The sequence below is a fragment of the Cinclus cinclus genome, chromosome 3, assembly GCF_963662255.1.
Source record: "Cinclus cinclus chromosome 3, bCinCin1.1, whole genome shotgun sequence".
NCBI lineage: Eukaryota > Metazoa > Chordata > Aves > Passeriformes > Cinclidae > Cinclus > Cinclus cinclus.
Window position 1 is genome coordinate 32,098,771 of NC_085048.1, and position 15,714 is coordinate 32,114,484.

The 15,714-nt window shown below is 35.8% G+C and overlaps 1 protein-coding gene across 1 annotated transcript in view; it reads right to left on the reverse strand.

Moving 5' to 3' along the window:
- Positions 1–15,714, reverse strand: part of PHIP (pleckstrin homology domain interacting protein) — a 101,311-nt gene that overhangs the window by 54,782 nt on the left and 30,815 nt on the right. The window contains exons 10-15 of the mRNA XM_062489830.1: positions 12,401–12,471; positions 11,536–11,636; positions 11,359–11,399; positions 10,181–10,279; positions 8,052–8,205; positions 6,992–7,126 (exon numbers count right to left, since the gene is read on the reverse strand). Coding sequence (XP_062345814.1) covers positions 6,992–7,126; positions 8,052–8,205; positions 10,181–10,279; positions 11,359–11,399; positions 11,536–11,636; positions 12,401–12,471 — 601 coding nt within the window. The remainder of the gene's footprint in view (positions 1–6,991; positions 7,127–8,051; positions 8,206–10,180; positions 10,280–11,358; positions 11,400–11,535; positions 11,637–12,400; positions 12,472–15,714) is intronic.

Consider the following 15,714-nt stretch of genomic DNA (forward strand, 5'->3'; position numbering starts at 1 on the left):
TTCCTATTTTATAATTCCATAGCTAAAATGTTTGTAGAGTCATTAACAATTTTACCCTGCTGCAAAGCTCTGAGGGTTTTTTTTCTGATTTGGTTTGAGTTTTTCCCCTAAGGATTATTAGCTTTTGCAGTACTTTTCTAACTTCAGACAAGAACATAAGCAAGCAAATCAGCACTCTAAGTTCATTAGGTGTGATAAAGTAGCTTATACCTGTTGCACTGCATGCTCAACAATAGTTTAAGCTCCTTAGAGAGTTTTTCAGTACTAGTAACTTTAGAGTTGCTATTCCCAGTTATTACAATTGTTAAAGAGAATGACTACATTTAAGTTCTCATGTGGTAACATAATGCCAAGTCACATAATTCTATCTTGCTGAAAGGATCCATAACTATTTACATAAGGTTCCAGTAATATGTTCTTTTATCCTTTCAGAAACAAAAGTTTCCTCACCACTTCTCTTTTAGTTGCCATGATTTTAATCTAGAAGAAGAAAAAAAAAAAGCATATCTTTGTTAATGCAGTTAAATCCAGATTTATCCAAAAATTTTAAGTCATTTGCCTCTGGGCTGACAATTTCAAATGAAGTTGGACAAAATGTGCTGCTAAATTTATATAAAATTGCAACTGCAAAACTTTAATTTATTAGAAAACTGTCAGTTTTCAATTCAGTTGCTTTCATTGTACCTGTTTTGGTTTTTGACACAGATGGGAGACTATGCTCTTCACACTAACCAAACCTTTGAACAAGGTATTAAATCCTTTTTTTAAAGAAATACTAAAGTGTGTAAATTCTTACTTTCTTTAAAAAATGTTCCTATTTAGAGACTAGGTTTTTTCTGCTGAAAATTATAAAATGTACTGTAAAGAACACTTGTAAATCACAAGTCACAAGCTTTCTAGTTCTGGATACAATGTCAGTTTACATAAAATGTAACTAATGCATCTTAAATGAAAGTGTGGGGTTATTCATCATGAGCTTCTAACATTAGACTGCCTAGAAACAAAGAAAACAGCTAGAATTTTGATACAGAAACTCAGAGCAAAATATGCCCCAGTTAAAAAGAAAATCATTAAATCACTATTTTTTTTCCTAGGACCTGTAAGAAGCCTCATCCTACCTTACACCAACTACAGGTATCAAAGACGTCCTTCTAGGTCTCAGTGAAAGAGCATATCTTAGCTCCAGGATGAGAATCTTTCAAAAACAGCCAAGAAATGGAACTGTGGTCCGTGTCTTCTCCAGTAGCGATGCAACAGGCATGTCAGCCTGCCCCTGCCCCCCTTGCAATTTTAAATGTTTATTTTGTTTTATTTCCTTAAAAAGTGGGACAGAGGGCATAAGAATGACAAATACCAGTTCAAGCAGTAAGAGTTACACTGCTATTTTTGAACTACCAATATGACTTACAGGGCAAGCAGAATTTACTAAGTGGAAAGTAAGCATTTACACAGAGGAGAACAGTATTTCTGGGGGAGATTAAAGCTCCTCTTTCACAAATATAACTGAGTTACTTGTCATTTCAAAGGAAGTTGAAGCTGGGAAAGGGGAAGAGCAGGTTCAATTAGAATTTTGTCTTTTTCTTCCTCCTCCTCCAACAGAATCAGAAGGTTGCTTCAAATGACTAGTTTAGAGTTCAAATTGTGATGCATTTCTGAAACATACCCTTGGTATTTCTATACACTCTCACGAAACATGCTTTGGCATTCAGAAAAAGATTCATCATGCAATTCTCAACTATTAGAGATATACATAATGTGATGTCTAAGTGTCAAAGGCTAAGGTGACTTAGCCTTCCAGCAAGTCAGATGGTCACAAAGGTAGGAGGATTTTGAAGTACTCAGATCTGTGAATTTAATACCAAATCGTAAAAAAAATTAAATCTTTTTTGTATCAGTATTTCAAAGCATTCCTCACAATACAGTGGAAGAAATAAGGCCATCTTAGCCCTGAGTTCTGGAGGGAGTTCTTGAACTACCACCCAGAGCGTGCTAAGGATACTCTAACACAAAATAGTGCTCAGAAAGACTCTCTTAGCACTAAGGTAATGTCACAAGAATCAGTCCAGACAAACACTTCTCAACAGGGAACACATTAAGATTACAAATAAGCAAAAGACTGACCTTGACAGGCTGTCAAGCACACAGGAGGCACCCAAGGCACACAGATTATGTCAGACATAAGAAGGCAGACTGCTGGCTACAGCTGAGCCTGACTTCTCAACGTGACTGACAATGAGAGTCAATCAAATAAGACAGAGGAAACAACACCTAGTTATAACAGATATTTTGTTACTGGTTCTCTGTGGGTATATTTTGAAATCTGTTGTCCAGTACAATTTTTTTTTTCCTTAAAGGTTCCAACATTCCTACTTGATTAATTTCTACATTACACAGTTTTCTTAAACACCATAAGGCTTACCTTCATCAAAACACAGGCATCCTGTTTCAGTAACTGCAATGTCTACCTACAGAATCTGCCTAGTCAGGTATCAGATTCAGGCAAAGCAATGGCATTCAAAGATACAGTTAGAATCCAAAAATTCTATAGCGATAAAAATGTTTAAAATGACTGCTCTCCCCTTATCTTTCATTCTTGCTAGTGTAGTACAGTCTTCATAGTTTCAAAAACATACTTTAAAGTAACAGGAGTCACCACATGTTCCTGCAACTGTTCATAAACCTATGCTATAAACCAAATTATTAAAAAGAAAATTTAAAGACAAAAAAACCCCCAAAAACTAAAACCAACTACAAAAACACAAGCAAACGAACAAACAAAAAAAAATCACGCAAGCAAACAAAAAAAAGAGAAAAATAGAACTACAGGCCTGTTCACACCCTAAAATCTTTCAGGAAACTTCTTTTAATATTTTTTCCAGGGCAACCCACTCACAAGACAAGAACTATCAGCTTTATCACAGGAGAAACCAGTACTCCAGGGCCCCAGACAAAACGCATTTTGCAAGCAGTCTGAGTCAGCAGAGCCCATCCCCAAGAGGTACTGCATGTGTGCTTAACAATGTGTGCTTAAGTGAAACTGCCTAAATCCAAAAACTAACAATCAAGGACAGCACCGTAACACCACAAACCTATTTAGGGTCAGACCTCAAGGAATATCAATACTTAATGTCTAAATTATAATACCAACAAAAACCCAATCACCAAACCAAAGACCAATGCATCCACCTAACATTACCAGGTATCTCCATTTAGACCTGAAATATTATGTCCCTGTAGATTTTTTTGCCTTCATATGTTCTCAGCAATGAGAAACTTCTGTCTAAAGCCTAGGGGCTAAGCTGCAGCATATACCATCCAAGTGCCAACCCTGGCATTCCTAACAAACCAACAGTGTTAGACGTATTAGGAAGTAGTTTAGTGGGAACACCTGAAAAGAAAACAAATGCTATGACAAGAAGTGAGTGGTGTACACCTTCTATTTCATGGCCTGATGGAACAGGAATCCTGCAAATACAAAAGCTTGCCTGAAAGCAAATAATTTCTACCATTTCCTAATTTACCTAGAACATGATTTGTATACTCAAGAAAACTAGCCAGTGTCCAATCCACAGGCTACAGATTCACTTCTCTCCATAGTGGCACAACTTGGGAAAATCAGAAGAAGTCCTGTCTAGGGCATTTATAACTAAGGTGCTCTCCTGAGTAAGCAGCAGATTTTGAATTGAGTGCTTCACTACTGAGGATATAACAGAATCTAGGTCTCCCATTTCCTAAGTCTAACAGCTAAGGTAATTCCAAAATATTAATGCCACTTGCTCCTGCAGGTTCCTTTAGGAAACCAAGGACCTCCCTCAGTTGTTGGAAACGTGCCTTACCACTCAAAGGATCCAGATGCCTCATTGCAGCTTTAAGTGAGGAACTGCATTTCAAATATATCTTTATGTACATTATCATGCAGCTGTTTTCACCAGACTGCCCACCATTCAGTGTATTTTTTCCCCTGGATCCCCCACCAAGATACCTACAGCTCATACATTCCTCAGCAAAATAAACTACAACTTAAACATTTACAAGAGTCTGCGCTCTTCTTCTGTAGCAACAACACTCTTTTTGTGAAATACATTAACTCTGAAACAGTTGGCTAAAGGAACCACTTCAGAATTATTACCCTGTTTCTTCAGAATGCTTCTTTTCACCTGGGAAATACAGCAGATGAAACTGCCCTAATATTGCATCAAGAACATATTCTTCATTAGCATCTATCTCAAGTCAGGACTGGTGTGAATATGACATAGGCCAAAAACCAAACACCTCTATTTACACATGCAATTTAAAACCATCTCACCACCTTGTTGAATATCAAAATTGCCTAAAATGCTTTAATTTCATATTCTTGATATTTCTATGTCAAACTGAATATACTCCCTGAGTGTAGGTGACTCAAGTCACTGAATTAAACCAGTTCTGAATGTCCATGGACTTCAACACCAAATGTTGAAATGAAGACTGCAGGTGAAAACATGAAATATATAAAGCATATATACTTACTGAGAGTACCCCATATGACAGTCATTTATGGGACTGAGATTATTATTAATGATAAGGACCAAAATCTGGCAAACAGACCAAAGATGTTTCAAACAGACCAAAGGTGTTTCAAATTAACCACAATTATGACAATTGATTTAATAGCAAATCTTCAGATTAAAGGCCTGGGAAAGTACATTCTGCAGGACCACCAGAATCACCTAGTGGGAACAAACTACAACCAGCAAGGAATAAATAAATGGAGGAATCAAGGTTTACATTAAATAACAGTGTATTTGGTTACTATGATTTTCTTTGGATAAAAGAATTAAGACTGACACTGCTTTCATCCCTTGGTGTTTTGTTTTCTTTTTGGTGTTTTTGGGTTTTTTTTTTTTTGGGGGGGGGGGGGTAGTTTGTTGGTTGGTTGCTTGCTTTTTCTTTTCATGTTGACAATTAAGGAATTTGGGGCAGGGTGGAAAGTAATTTTAAAATACCCAAGTCTACTTTAGGGATTTGCCACAAGGCTTTAGATGTACAGAGCAATCCATCTAGGACAGAAATACCTGACTGGACTAACATTAAGTCAACAATCATCTATGATTTTGCTAATTCAACCAACTCCCCCAAGTTCTGCAACATTTTTCAAGGAACTCTTATGAGAAAAATCACCAAGTGCTGGTACCACAGATCAGGCAATGATAATGAGAGATTCTTGAATTGTATAACAGACATTTGCAATTTGATTTGCCATATAGGAAACAGAGAAGACTGGCAGCTCTGTATGAATTCATGCCCTCCTGTAGTAAACCTTTGAGTTTGTAGGAAACTGAAGATCTGCAGAGGTGACTGTACAATGTCCTCTGCCTGCCACCCATCACCTAAGAAAACCTCTAATTTCCACCCATGTCTTTTGAAGCATCAAACACAGAAGACCGGCTGGTGAAATGTTCAGTCCATAGAGAGATGCCTCTTTTGCATAGCTGGCTCATACAGTGTAATTCCTTGATTTGAGATGAACTGACTGCCAGATTTACAATTCCCCTCACCTCACACAGCAGGCAGACTTTCTCATATTAGTTTCTAACATAAAGCACTGATTGCTAGCTGCTGAGACCTTCTGATTGTCTACAAATTTCTCTGACTCCAAAGATCTCAAAATGTATGTGACTACTATCTTTTTTAGCTGTTTATGTTGCATGGCACTCTTGAAACAAATATTTCAGTCTTTTGGGGGCTAATACCACAGGCACCTGTAATTTAGATTCTGATAGCTCTAAAATGGACTTGGTTTAAAAAGAGAAGATAAGCTCAGACTCTTCTAACTTGATCTCCATGCAACATCATACATCCATTGTAGGCAGATCTGGAAATTCAAGCTAACCAGGCTATAAGAACATACACCTCAACTGGCAACATTGAAGAGCACCAAGTAATGAAGATGTATGCTCATAGCTCCAACATGATTGTCTTGGATCCTTCATAAGCTCAGGTACAGAAATCACTGCAGAGAGAACAATACTCAACCTAGGACATTGCTGAAGGAATCTAGGTTGCACTCTTTGTGATTAAGGTTGGCTGAATTTATTCAAAGACTTTATGAACTCTACTGTACTACACATCTCAAAACCTTTCTTTAGGTTCCCTGACCTTCCTGGCTTGAGCTCATTTCTAAATGTCTTTTATTTTTTTGTAAATATATCTGTGGTAGGTCTTTTCTTCAGATGATCTTCTTTATGCTGATCTCCAAGACTGCCATTCCACTACAGCTGAAGCCCATTTGCCTACACTCAAGCATTCCAAATAATTGTGGGTACAAAGGCTTCTGTAATTTTGTCCATAAGACAAAGTCTGAATTGCACAATACATTCATTACCTTTTTGAGGAAAAAGATATGGACAAAGACCCACTTAATATCAAGAAACAGATCAAAATACCTATTGCATTCATCTTGCAGGAGAATTAGTTTAGTACAGAACAGACCAAATTTGTAACCTGCATGTGGAAGAGCTCTACACAGAAAGGCTGAGAGTATTCCATCCTATGGGCCAAGGCAGAATACAACTACTTTATATGAGAACAGGAGACAGCTAAACAGCTTTAGCCAGATTAAGAATTAGTAATGCAAAAATAAGCCAAGTTCCACCTCTGCTCCCCAGGAAGGAACAAGAGCACAAAAGGAGGGTCTTTGTCACTCCATCTCTTACACGCTCTCTGACAACGCATGAATTCATACGTTATCTCTGACAACATTCCAGTTTTGTGTGATTCAAGCATATAGAAACAAAACACTATGAAATACAGCCAAAGAAGCAACTTCTAATATTTTCAAGATTTACTCTCTGCCCCACTGAACTGAAAAGGAATGTCTCATGACTTCACCAGTAGCAGGATCTTGCTCTATACCTAAATCATACTTCAAAATGGCCTACATAAGAATGTACTAAAAGCAGAAGGTTTAGAATGATTGCTTTGGCATATGTGTATAAAGCACAATAATTACCATGTTGAAGTAAGACCGGATTTTGACCCCTCTTGCCAAATCCCAAACTATGACATTTCCATCGTGTCCAGCAGAGAAGAGAACTCTTGGATCAAATGGATGAGGTTCAAGCACAAACACTTCATCTTCATGTCCCTGAAAATAAAGACACAGCAGATTGAAAAAGAGTATCGTCACAAATATTTACCCAAGGACACAACATGGTAACACTAGCCGCTGACACATTAAACTATGAAAATGCCTAGCAAAAACTACTTTAACCACACTTTTTATTTTTGGTAGCACTCTCTTCTTTCCAGTTACAATTTTACCTTACTAAGTAGTATGTCAAGTATGTTACCTTCACTATTACATCCCAATACTTCCACCAAGATTTTAAAAAGATGAGTATCCACAACATTAGCATGTATCTTGGGGTCTTAATATTCCACAGATTTCCATTTTTCTTCAGCAGAGTATGAGTTAGAAATTAAATTCAAACTCATAAAAAATGAAATACATAAAGTTAGAGAATAAAATCTTCAAAATTAAAGCTATAGAGATTTGCATTAAGTATTTCCATCTCTAATCAACATATCTAGTTACATAGAGTTAACCATCTTCTCAATTACAAAAGAAGTGTCAAGCATTAGTAAAACTCTTGATTTATTTTAGTTAGAAGACTGATTTTTCATACTCATGGAATGATTAGGTGGCAGAAGTGTCTCTGGGTAAAGAGGGCAAATTTACCCATTAATAGTACTTTAAAACATCACATTAAATAAAGATTAAAAAAAACCAATCACTTCCTTCTCTTCTTCAAGATAGATCTCCATTAAAAAAAAATAAAACCAAAATGTCCAAAATTAGTTTCAGACATCTTGAACAGCAGTGGTTACTTGTAACTTTAAGTTTTAAGTTTCTAATAAGCAGCTGATAGATAACTCTATTACACTACAATTATCTGGAAACATTTGTCAAGGTGGTTTTCAAACAGTATAAAACATATAAGGAGGAATGTTGATGATGTATAAATAAATTCTGCATTAGAGACTGATAAATCAAGACAGTTACACCTTACCATGAGAATGTGAATGAGCTGGCCAGTGAAAGAATTCCAGACTTTCAGAGTCATATTATTAACTGCAGTTATAACAGAGTTGTCATGGCGGTCCCATGCCACCATGGTCACTTTCAGCTTTGTGATTTTATCTTCCACTCCTTGAAAACTTTGTCTAAAAGAAAAGAGTAAAAAATTTCAGTGTAATCCAACTTTGCCAAAATAGTTTAACACTATTAACAGGTGAAAATACTTCCATGTTTTGCTGTATTTTAAATAACATTTCTTCAAAAAAAGAGAAATTAATTATATGTTCTATAATGTAGTACATACAATCACAAATAATTGCACATACTTAAACAATGACTAAAGGATCTTGCAGAATATGCCCTCTGATACATGACCTAACTTACTTAAATTGATAGCTACAGCATTTTTTGTGACCACTAAAGAACAAAAATCCAAATTAATCAATCAAGTAACTGTAAATTGTCCTAAAGAATATTTATAATAAGTAGTTCTCAATATGGAGAGAAGTATTCTGTACCTTTAAATTATCTAAATTCTCAGGCAACATTTAGTACTACACCACTACCCTAGCATCACTTTACTATTGGTTAATAATGATACTTAATTTTGCATGAAACGCAAACAAGAGCAATCTATAATAAAATTTATCAGAATACTCAAAAACCACATTTTTGGCAGTGTGATTTAAAGACTAATCACCCTTGAATTCTCTAGCACATTTACCTCTATGAAAACATCAACCAAACACAGTAATACCATGCTAACACTAAGCAGGCAGACAAAATACAGAATCTTCCATATAGCAAGCACAACAACACATTACACAATAGAAGGTACTGTAAAACTCAATAATAGAAAATGTCGTTATAGCCAAATTCCCTTCTAGATTCAATGTAGAACCCAGGAGGCTTTATAAGCTGAATTTACTCTTTCCTTTCAGTGCAGTGATTTCATTTTCTTTGAAAAAAGATTCTGTTCTTGTGCAGTAAAGATCAAATTTGCAACTGCACTTATTCCTCTCATCACAAGGATAAAACAAAATTTTGCTATAGGTGCTTTACTCAAATGAGCATTTCAGTTTTTCAGATACATTCAGCATTTATGACCACAATGAAGAAGAATCCATTCCGTTTTTGCCCAATATCAGTTAAAATTGAGAATTTTTACTGAGAGTAACTTAATCTGTTATCAAAGTACCAGTGTTTCATACACTCTTGTCCAACAGTTTGATACCTATGTTTTGTTGCATCTGTCCATAACTGACAAGATAACGTCTGATCTAAACATCTAACTAAATTACAGCTTATTTAGCCCTCTCTTCCACCCCTCTCTTGGTCTTCCAGATATCTTTCCACAGATTACTCCTAAAACCATTATAGGTTTCTATTTCTACTGCATATCCTACCAAGCATTCAGTATGAACAGTAAGGGGAAAAAGGTTTATCCCTTAAACCTGTTATAAATCTTTTTAATTTATGTCCACTGGAAAACATCTTCATGCCAAAATAAAAAGGCACAAGCCACAATTCCTACTAAGTCATTTTCCATCTTCAAGACTCTTTTGTTGCTTGTTCTAGTGTACACAAGTTTCCCATACCTACAAACCCTTGTACACTCTCAGACTGTTTTAACAAATGAGAAACCATTATGGAGTCACCAATTTCTTTGCTCTGGCATGTTATATGAAAAGGACCCAACACTGTTTTTCTAGGCATGCACGTTCCACAATATCGGTAAATATTACTAAAATGCAAACACTCTAAAGAAGAGATCTGCCCTTGTTTTCTTGCTCCAGAAATAAAAGTCTGTGTAGAAAACCATATAAATTTGACCTTCGGTGAGTTTTGATTACCTTTTATTCTTTCAATCTAATCAAAATACTACTGGCACTATTATCAGGACAAGATAATTTCCACAGCTGAATATGTGGTCAAATATTTATTTTCATTGGATTTCAAGAGCTAGATAAGCCTACTGTGCATTTAAGCAACAATAATTTAAGCCTTCTCTTTTTCTTTTATCTCACTGTCTTTTTTTTTTTTTTTTTTTTACTAAGTAAGCAAATTATATCCAAAGCCCTCAAGAATCTATGTGATAGCAGAACATTTTACATCACTTACCCTGCTGGGCGAGTAGCCATATCTAACAAAATACTTTTCCATTCTCTTCGCTTAAATTGCCAGATTCTTGCTGTTCCATCACGGCTCCCACTCACAAATCTAACAAAAGGGGGAAAAAGTTACTCAGAGATCAAAGGCAGATCTGTACAGAAAAGACACCTGAAAATTAAAGTCCCAGAATTTAGAATTCAAAAACAGAAGATATGAATATGAAGTCCAAACAGTGTCAGAATGCTGTACAAGTGGTTTGAGGTTAAAAACACTTCTCACCCCAGCAAAAAATTGAAGGCCTCCAAAAAGTCAAACTTGCTTCCCTATCCTGAGCCCCTTCCAAACTAAATGAAATATGACCTTTGGTGCACCTTGCTGAGTTAAGACACTGCACTGGCAGAGGGACACCACAACCCGATGAACATCCCAAGGGACTGACCCTATCACACTAGTTCAAGAGGAGAGCCCTGCCAGTAGAAGTACAGATATGATTTAAAACAAGATCTATTCCAAATAAGTTAGCATTGTTTACTAAGTATTATGATATTTATATGAAGTGTTTCCCAGCCTGAGTTTCTCTCCCACCCTTTTCTTCCCCCTTTTAGAGGTTCAGGGGTAGAAGGAGGAGAAAGAGGTGGGTGAAGCTTAGTCTACAACTATTTGTATCATGATAAAAGTGTACATTAGAACATCAAATAAGTAAAAGATGCCTCATAATAAAACAAACTATTTTCTTTAGCATCCTTCATATCCAACATCCAGAACTTAAAGTGAAACATTGAAAAAAGCATTAGGCTAGCTAAACAAAGCGTTGGTAGATCTAGTTTGATAATTTCTCTGTATGCAGCGGTCACTTAACTGAAAATAGGTTTACACATTAAAATATATCTAATGTATTTGGTATGTGAATGTGAAAATATATATATATACATACATATTTCCTAGGAAGAAGTTTCAAGTATTATTATACCCATAATTTTAGCAAACTCAAAATACTTCAATCATTATAATGAAAACAACTGTGAAACTAAGGAGTATCATTAAAAAGAAACTGTGAGACTCCAATAATTATAAACTATTTTACTGGATGAAACTCAAAATAAAGCTCTTTTTTTAAATAACTACCTCTGGAAACTGGTATTTTAAAATGTCAGGGTCAAAAAGCTAGCTCTGAATAGTGTGCTTACCTGCTACTACTATTGGAAAACTGAATGCTGTCAACTTTGTCCTACACAAAAAAAAGAGCAGAAAAAGAAAAAAGAAATCAAACTTTTCCAAATTATCCCCTTTTTTCCAAATTATCCCCTTTTATCCAAATTATTAGTTTAATCAAGTACATATGTAATTTTAAAAAATGTATTTACAGTATGAAACTCCAACTCTGATATCTTCTCTGGCTGACCTGATCCAAAGAAATAAACCCTAATGATGTGATCTGTACTCCCAGTGGCCAAAAACATTCCACCTGAGAAAAACAAACAGATAAGTCTTTAAAAAAGGGCAATCTACTATTATTACAGTATTTTCAAAGGGATGTAACATCAAATACTTCAATTTATTCTCTGAAATTTATAGCTACATCTCATTTCAACTATACCTGTAATTGACCTTTAAGTCAAAACAAGATTTAGAAACTCCAAAGCTTAATTGGAGCTGAAATACCTCACATTTACTGTCAGTAAATATGCATCAGCAGATGTATCCAAGATTAGCTAACCAGAGTAATTTGCTTGCAACTAAGCCCTTAGAAGCCTCCCTCTTAAAAAAAAAAAAATCAAACAGAACTAAAACTCCAGTACATTTTGATATTTTATCCAATTATTTATGCAACATTCTTCAGTTACCAGCTCTAGAATCAATGAAACCTAGGCCATGAGAACTCTGTAATCAGCCCCTTCTTGCACAAATCCCCATATATTAAAGCTCAGATACAGCTGACTCTCCTAATTATTCTGATAAAAAGTATACATCTATCCTGTTCTGAAAAGACTTGCAGTCACAAGAGACAACAATTCATGTTTAACTGTTTCTAAGAATTTCTGTAGCAAGTATTAATGCATAAATTGTGAATTTCTATTTTAAATATTTGGGGCTTTTTAACAGACATTTAAATTCAAATCCATCTTATTAAAAAAGAAATATGCTACAGTAACTGTACTGCACTTTATTTTACACTTCAAATGACTTCTTACACTGACACAAGGTGAGGAGGAATAGAAAGTCTTTTACCAGCACTAAAAGAAGAACATATCATTTGGACTCCAGGCCGAGGACGTTCTGTAAACTTCGTTGGCCTTGGACTACAAATTAAAAAAGGAAAAAAAAAGTTAAATGATTTCCTAATATTAGTTTCAAAAAACAAGTCAATATCTCAGAAATAAAGGACAGAAGGACAAAATTAAATATGAAGGAACAGATGGCTGCCCATTTATAAACAATTTTGTGTGACTATGCTTCATGATCTGATCTTTAGGAAACTAAGACATCCAGATGGACTAAGTTATCCTTGCATCAGGGAGCACTGTAACATAACTTAAATCCCATTCCCTTCTGATACTGCTACATAAAACACTCTCCTGAAGTTATCAGCAAGGTAGAACAGAGCTGTTTCCCATGATATTCAGTTTTAAACTGCTGGGTGTACTGGTTTTCTCCTATGGTATATCCTTGCTTTTACAAAAGAGTAACAGAGCTGGGTGCCCTTTATAGGCAAGGATATCGAAGAAATTTAAATGAATTTTGAAGTTTTCACAGTATTAGAATATAAGACTTTCTTCAAATGACATATATTCTTTGTAGGCTAGTTTCAAACAGTACCCAAAATGTCAGGACAATGGTTAGAAGTAAGGAATTTTACTTTGTGGCCCTCACTTTTCTCTATGCATTTCAGAATGTGATGTGCAAGCAAAACTAAAGCTTCAGTGGATCTGGCACTTTAAGGATGTGTAAAACCAAAACCAATCAGATCAAGTTCTTCAATCATTATTTCAATTCTGTTCATGCATTACAGCAACCTCAAACCAGTAGGTGGTCTTGCACAGTATGCCATCTGCAATCTTCCATCAAAGAATTAACTTACGAGAGAACAGCAGCACTACACCCACGAGTGTCATCACTAAAGATTTGCTCTAACATAAAAGAATGAATATTCAGAACTCATCCAAAATGTTCTCTTTTAAAAGCAAAATGGCCTATATAATTCATTTCACCTGAAGGCAGATGCATAAGAGATCTTTCTCCACTAATCAGTTATTGCTGTCTCAAAGAAAGTAATAAGCATTAAACCTTGGTCATGTTTATGCATAAAACAAAGTAATAAACACCAGCAATATCAGTTAAGAAATCTTTCTCCAAATTATCCATTCAGTATAGGCTGTTTCTGTGACCTTTCCTGCACGAGTTTTAAGGTAACTCCCTGCAGATTTGTGACAAGGAAACTTCACAAGATACACTAAACAAGAAAAAGATGTTTTTTACAAAGCAGTTGAAATGCTCCTTAACTGAGATACTAACAAGAACTATCAGATAATTCAATACACAGTTTACATAATTTGGAACAAATGTAAATAGATAAATAGGCTGTTGTTTTCTTCCACTGCTGTTTGTTAATTCTGCCTTTGGAGTTAGGACAGCCACAAAACAGAGCAAGTGTGCACTTTCATTCCAGTTTGGATAACCAATTTAAATTGTCAAACTTATGTCTCTCCAATGTGCGCTATTTTAGGCATTAGGAGACAAGAGATTCCAGCACTCTTCTACAAAAGAGCAGATTGTAAAATGAGTCGGGCAATCAGCATTTTTGTGAAGCGTGGAAAGGGGAAAAAAGCTGGTTCTCTCCAGGACAGTGTTTCATTTTACATATATTTTCAATGGATTTACTGAATATTTCATTAGTTTATTAATCTAATATGCAGACTACCCTAACTCTGGTCATGCAGTAGTTAAAGCAGGACTTCTTCACAGAAAACAGATGTGTGATATAACCTCTCTAACTTAAGTCTTTGCTCACAAGTTAATGAAAAAGGCTTAGCATATCTGAGTTCTGATATATGACCATTCCCTTTAACATCAAGTGCCTTCTGCATAAGAAAGCAAATGGGAAGCACGACATCACACTGATGATAATTGAGAAAACAGGAATATCTTGTCCAAAACAGGAATGTCAAAAATCAGCATGCATTTTTCCTGAGTTTTTTTCCCTCTTTTTAAAATTATGGGAGACTAGATAAGAAAAGCAGTACACGAAGCTCCTCTATTCCAATCTGTGAGACAGTTTTGCTGCCTTGCTCATATGGTCTGTTAGTAGCAGGCTAACATTGAAACTTGTGATGCAAAGAGGTGGCAGAAGATAAGAGAAAACTCAATGTCTTCCTCAGAAAAGATATACGGGCAAGTATTTCACAGTGCAACTAATTTAACTGTGATGCACTGACCAGTTGTAATAATTCTCCCTTAAACCTGAATGAAGCACATGATTCTTCAATTTCTGATAAGGCAGACTTTCTCACTCCTTCCTACTGTAAACTGATGAAGAACCCAACTCCTATGTTTACCATCACCACCCAGAATACTAAAAGAAGACTAAATCCAGGGTAAGACTCAATTGCCTGAATTTTCAATTGCTTTCCCATCTTGTTTGGGCTACATTCTGTGAATTCTTTGCCTGCAGCAACAACCAGTCTTCCTCTGTTTAGAAACTGAATTAATCTGCCTGGAATGTTACTGCTTTTAGACATACCTGGTAGCTTCCTGGTCATGAATCTCTTCAAGGAAAGAAGAGCAGCACACAGGTGCCTCTACAACACCAAAAAAACTTGCATCCACACTAGCCACAGAACCATGTCAACAAGGTTGCTCACTTTCCTTTGAACAACCTGACAATTTCGTGGTCAGCTGTGCCAACGTCCCTTTCACCCTATGACACTAAATCTATTGTAATAAGTCCTTTTGCAGTTCATCGAAACAGAGCTGTCACCAACATCCCCAGACTGGGCCATATGTCTGACCCAAACACAGAACATGCCTCAATTAACAAGGTTATCAAAAAATAGGAGACCAACATTGGAAGCCCCTAATTTCAGACTTAGTATTAAATAATATTAATTGCAGCAGAGTTCTTTGCAAAGCTGAGTTACAAGACTTTTGCAATCTGAGAATGAAACAAACTAAACATTTGCAGAGGTAAGAAAAAACCACAGAAAATAACTCAGTGTGGTTAAGAACAAAACTGATTATTTTTAATTTGAGAGCACACTGAACACAATACCAACTCTGTCTTTCCCATATCCCATGAAAAAGTTCAGCAAAGTACTAATGGCACAAACATCTTGAAATTACAATCAACCACATAATAATCATGAGGCTGCCCACCACCGGGTGATTCGAGTAGTGTTGAGTACAAAAAGTAGGGGTGGGATATGTAGATTTTCTCTTTTAAGTAGCTAAAATTTCAAGCCTTCACCACCCATCCCCATTTGAAGCACTGGATTATTTAGTAACACTTTCATTACTGATAGAAACTGCATTCTTGTAGAGCAGGCTGC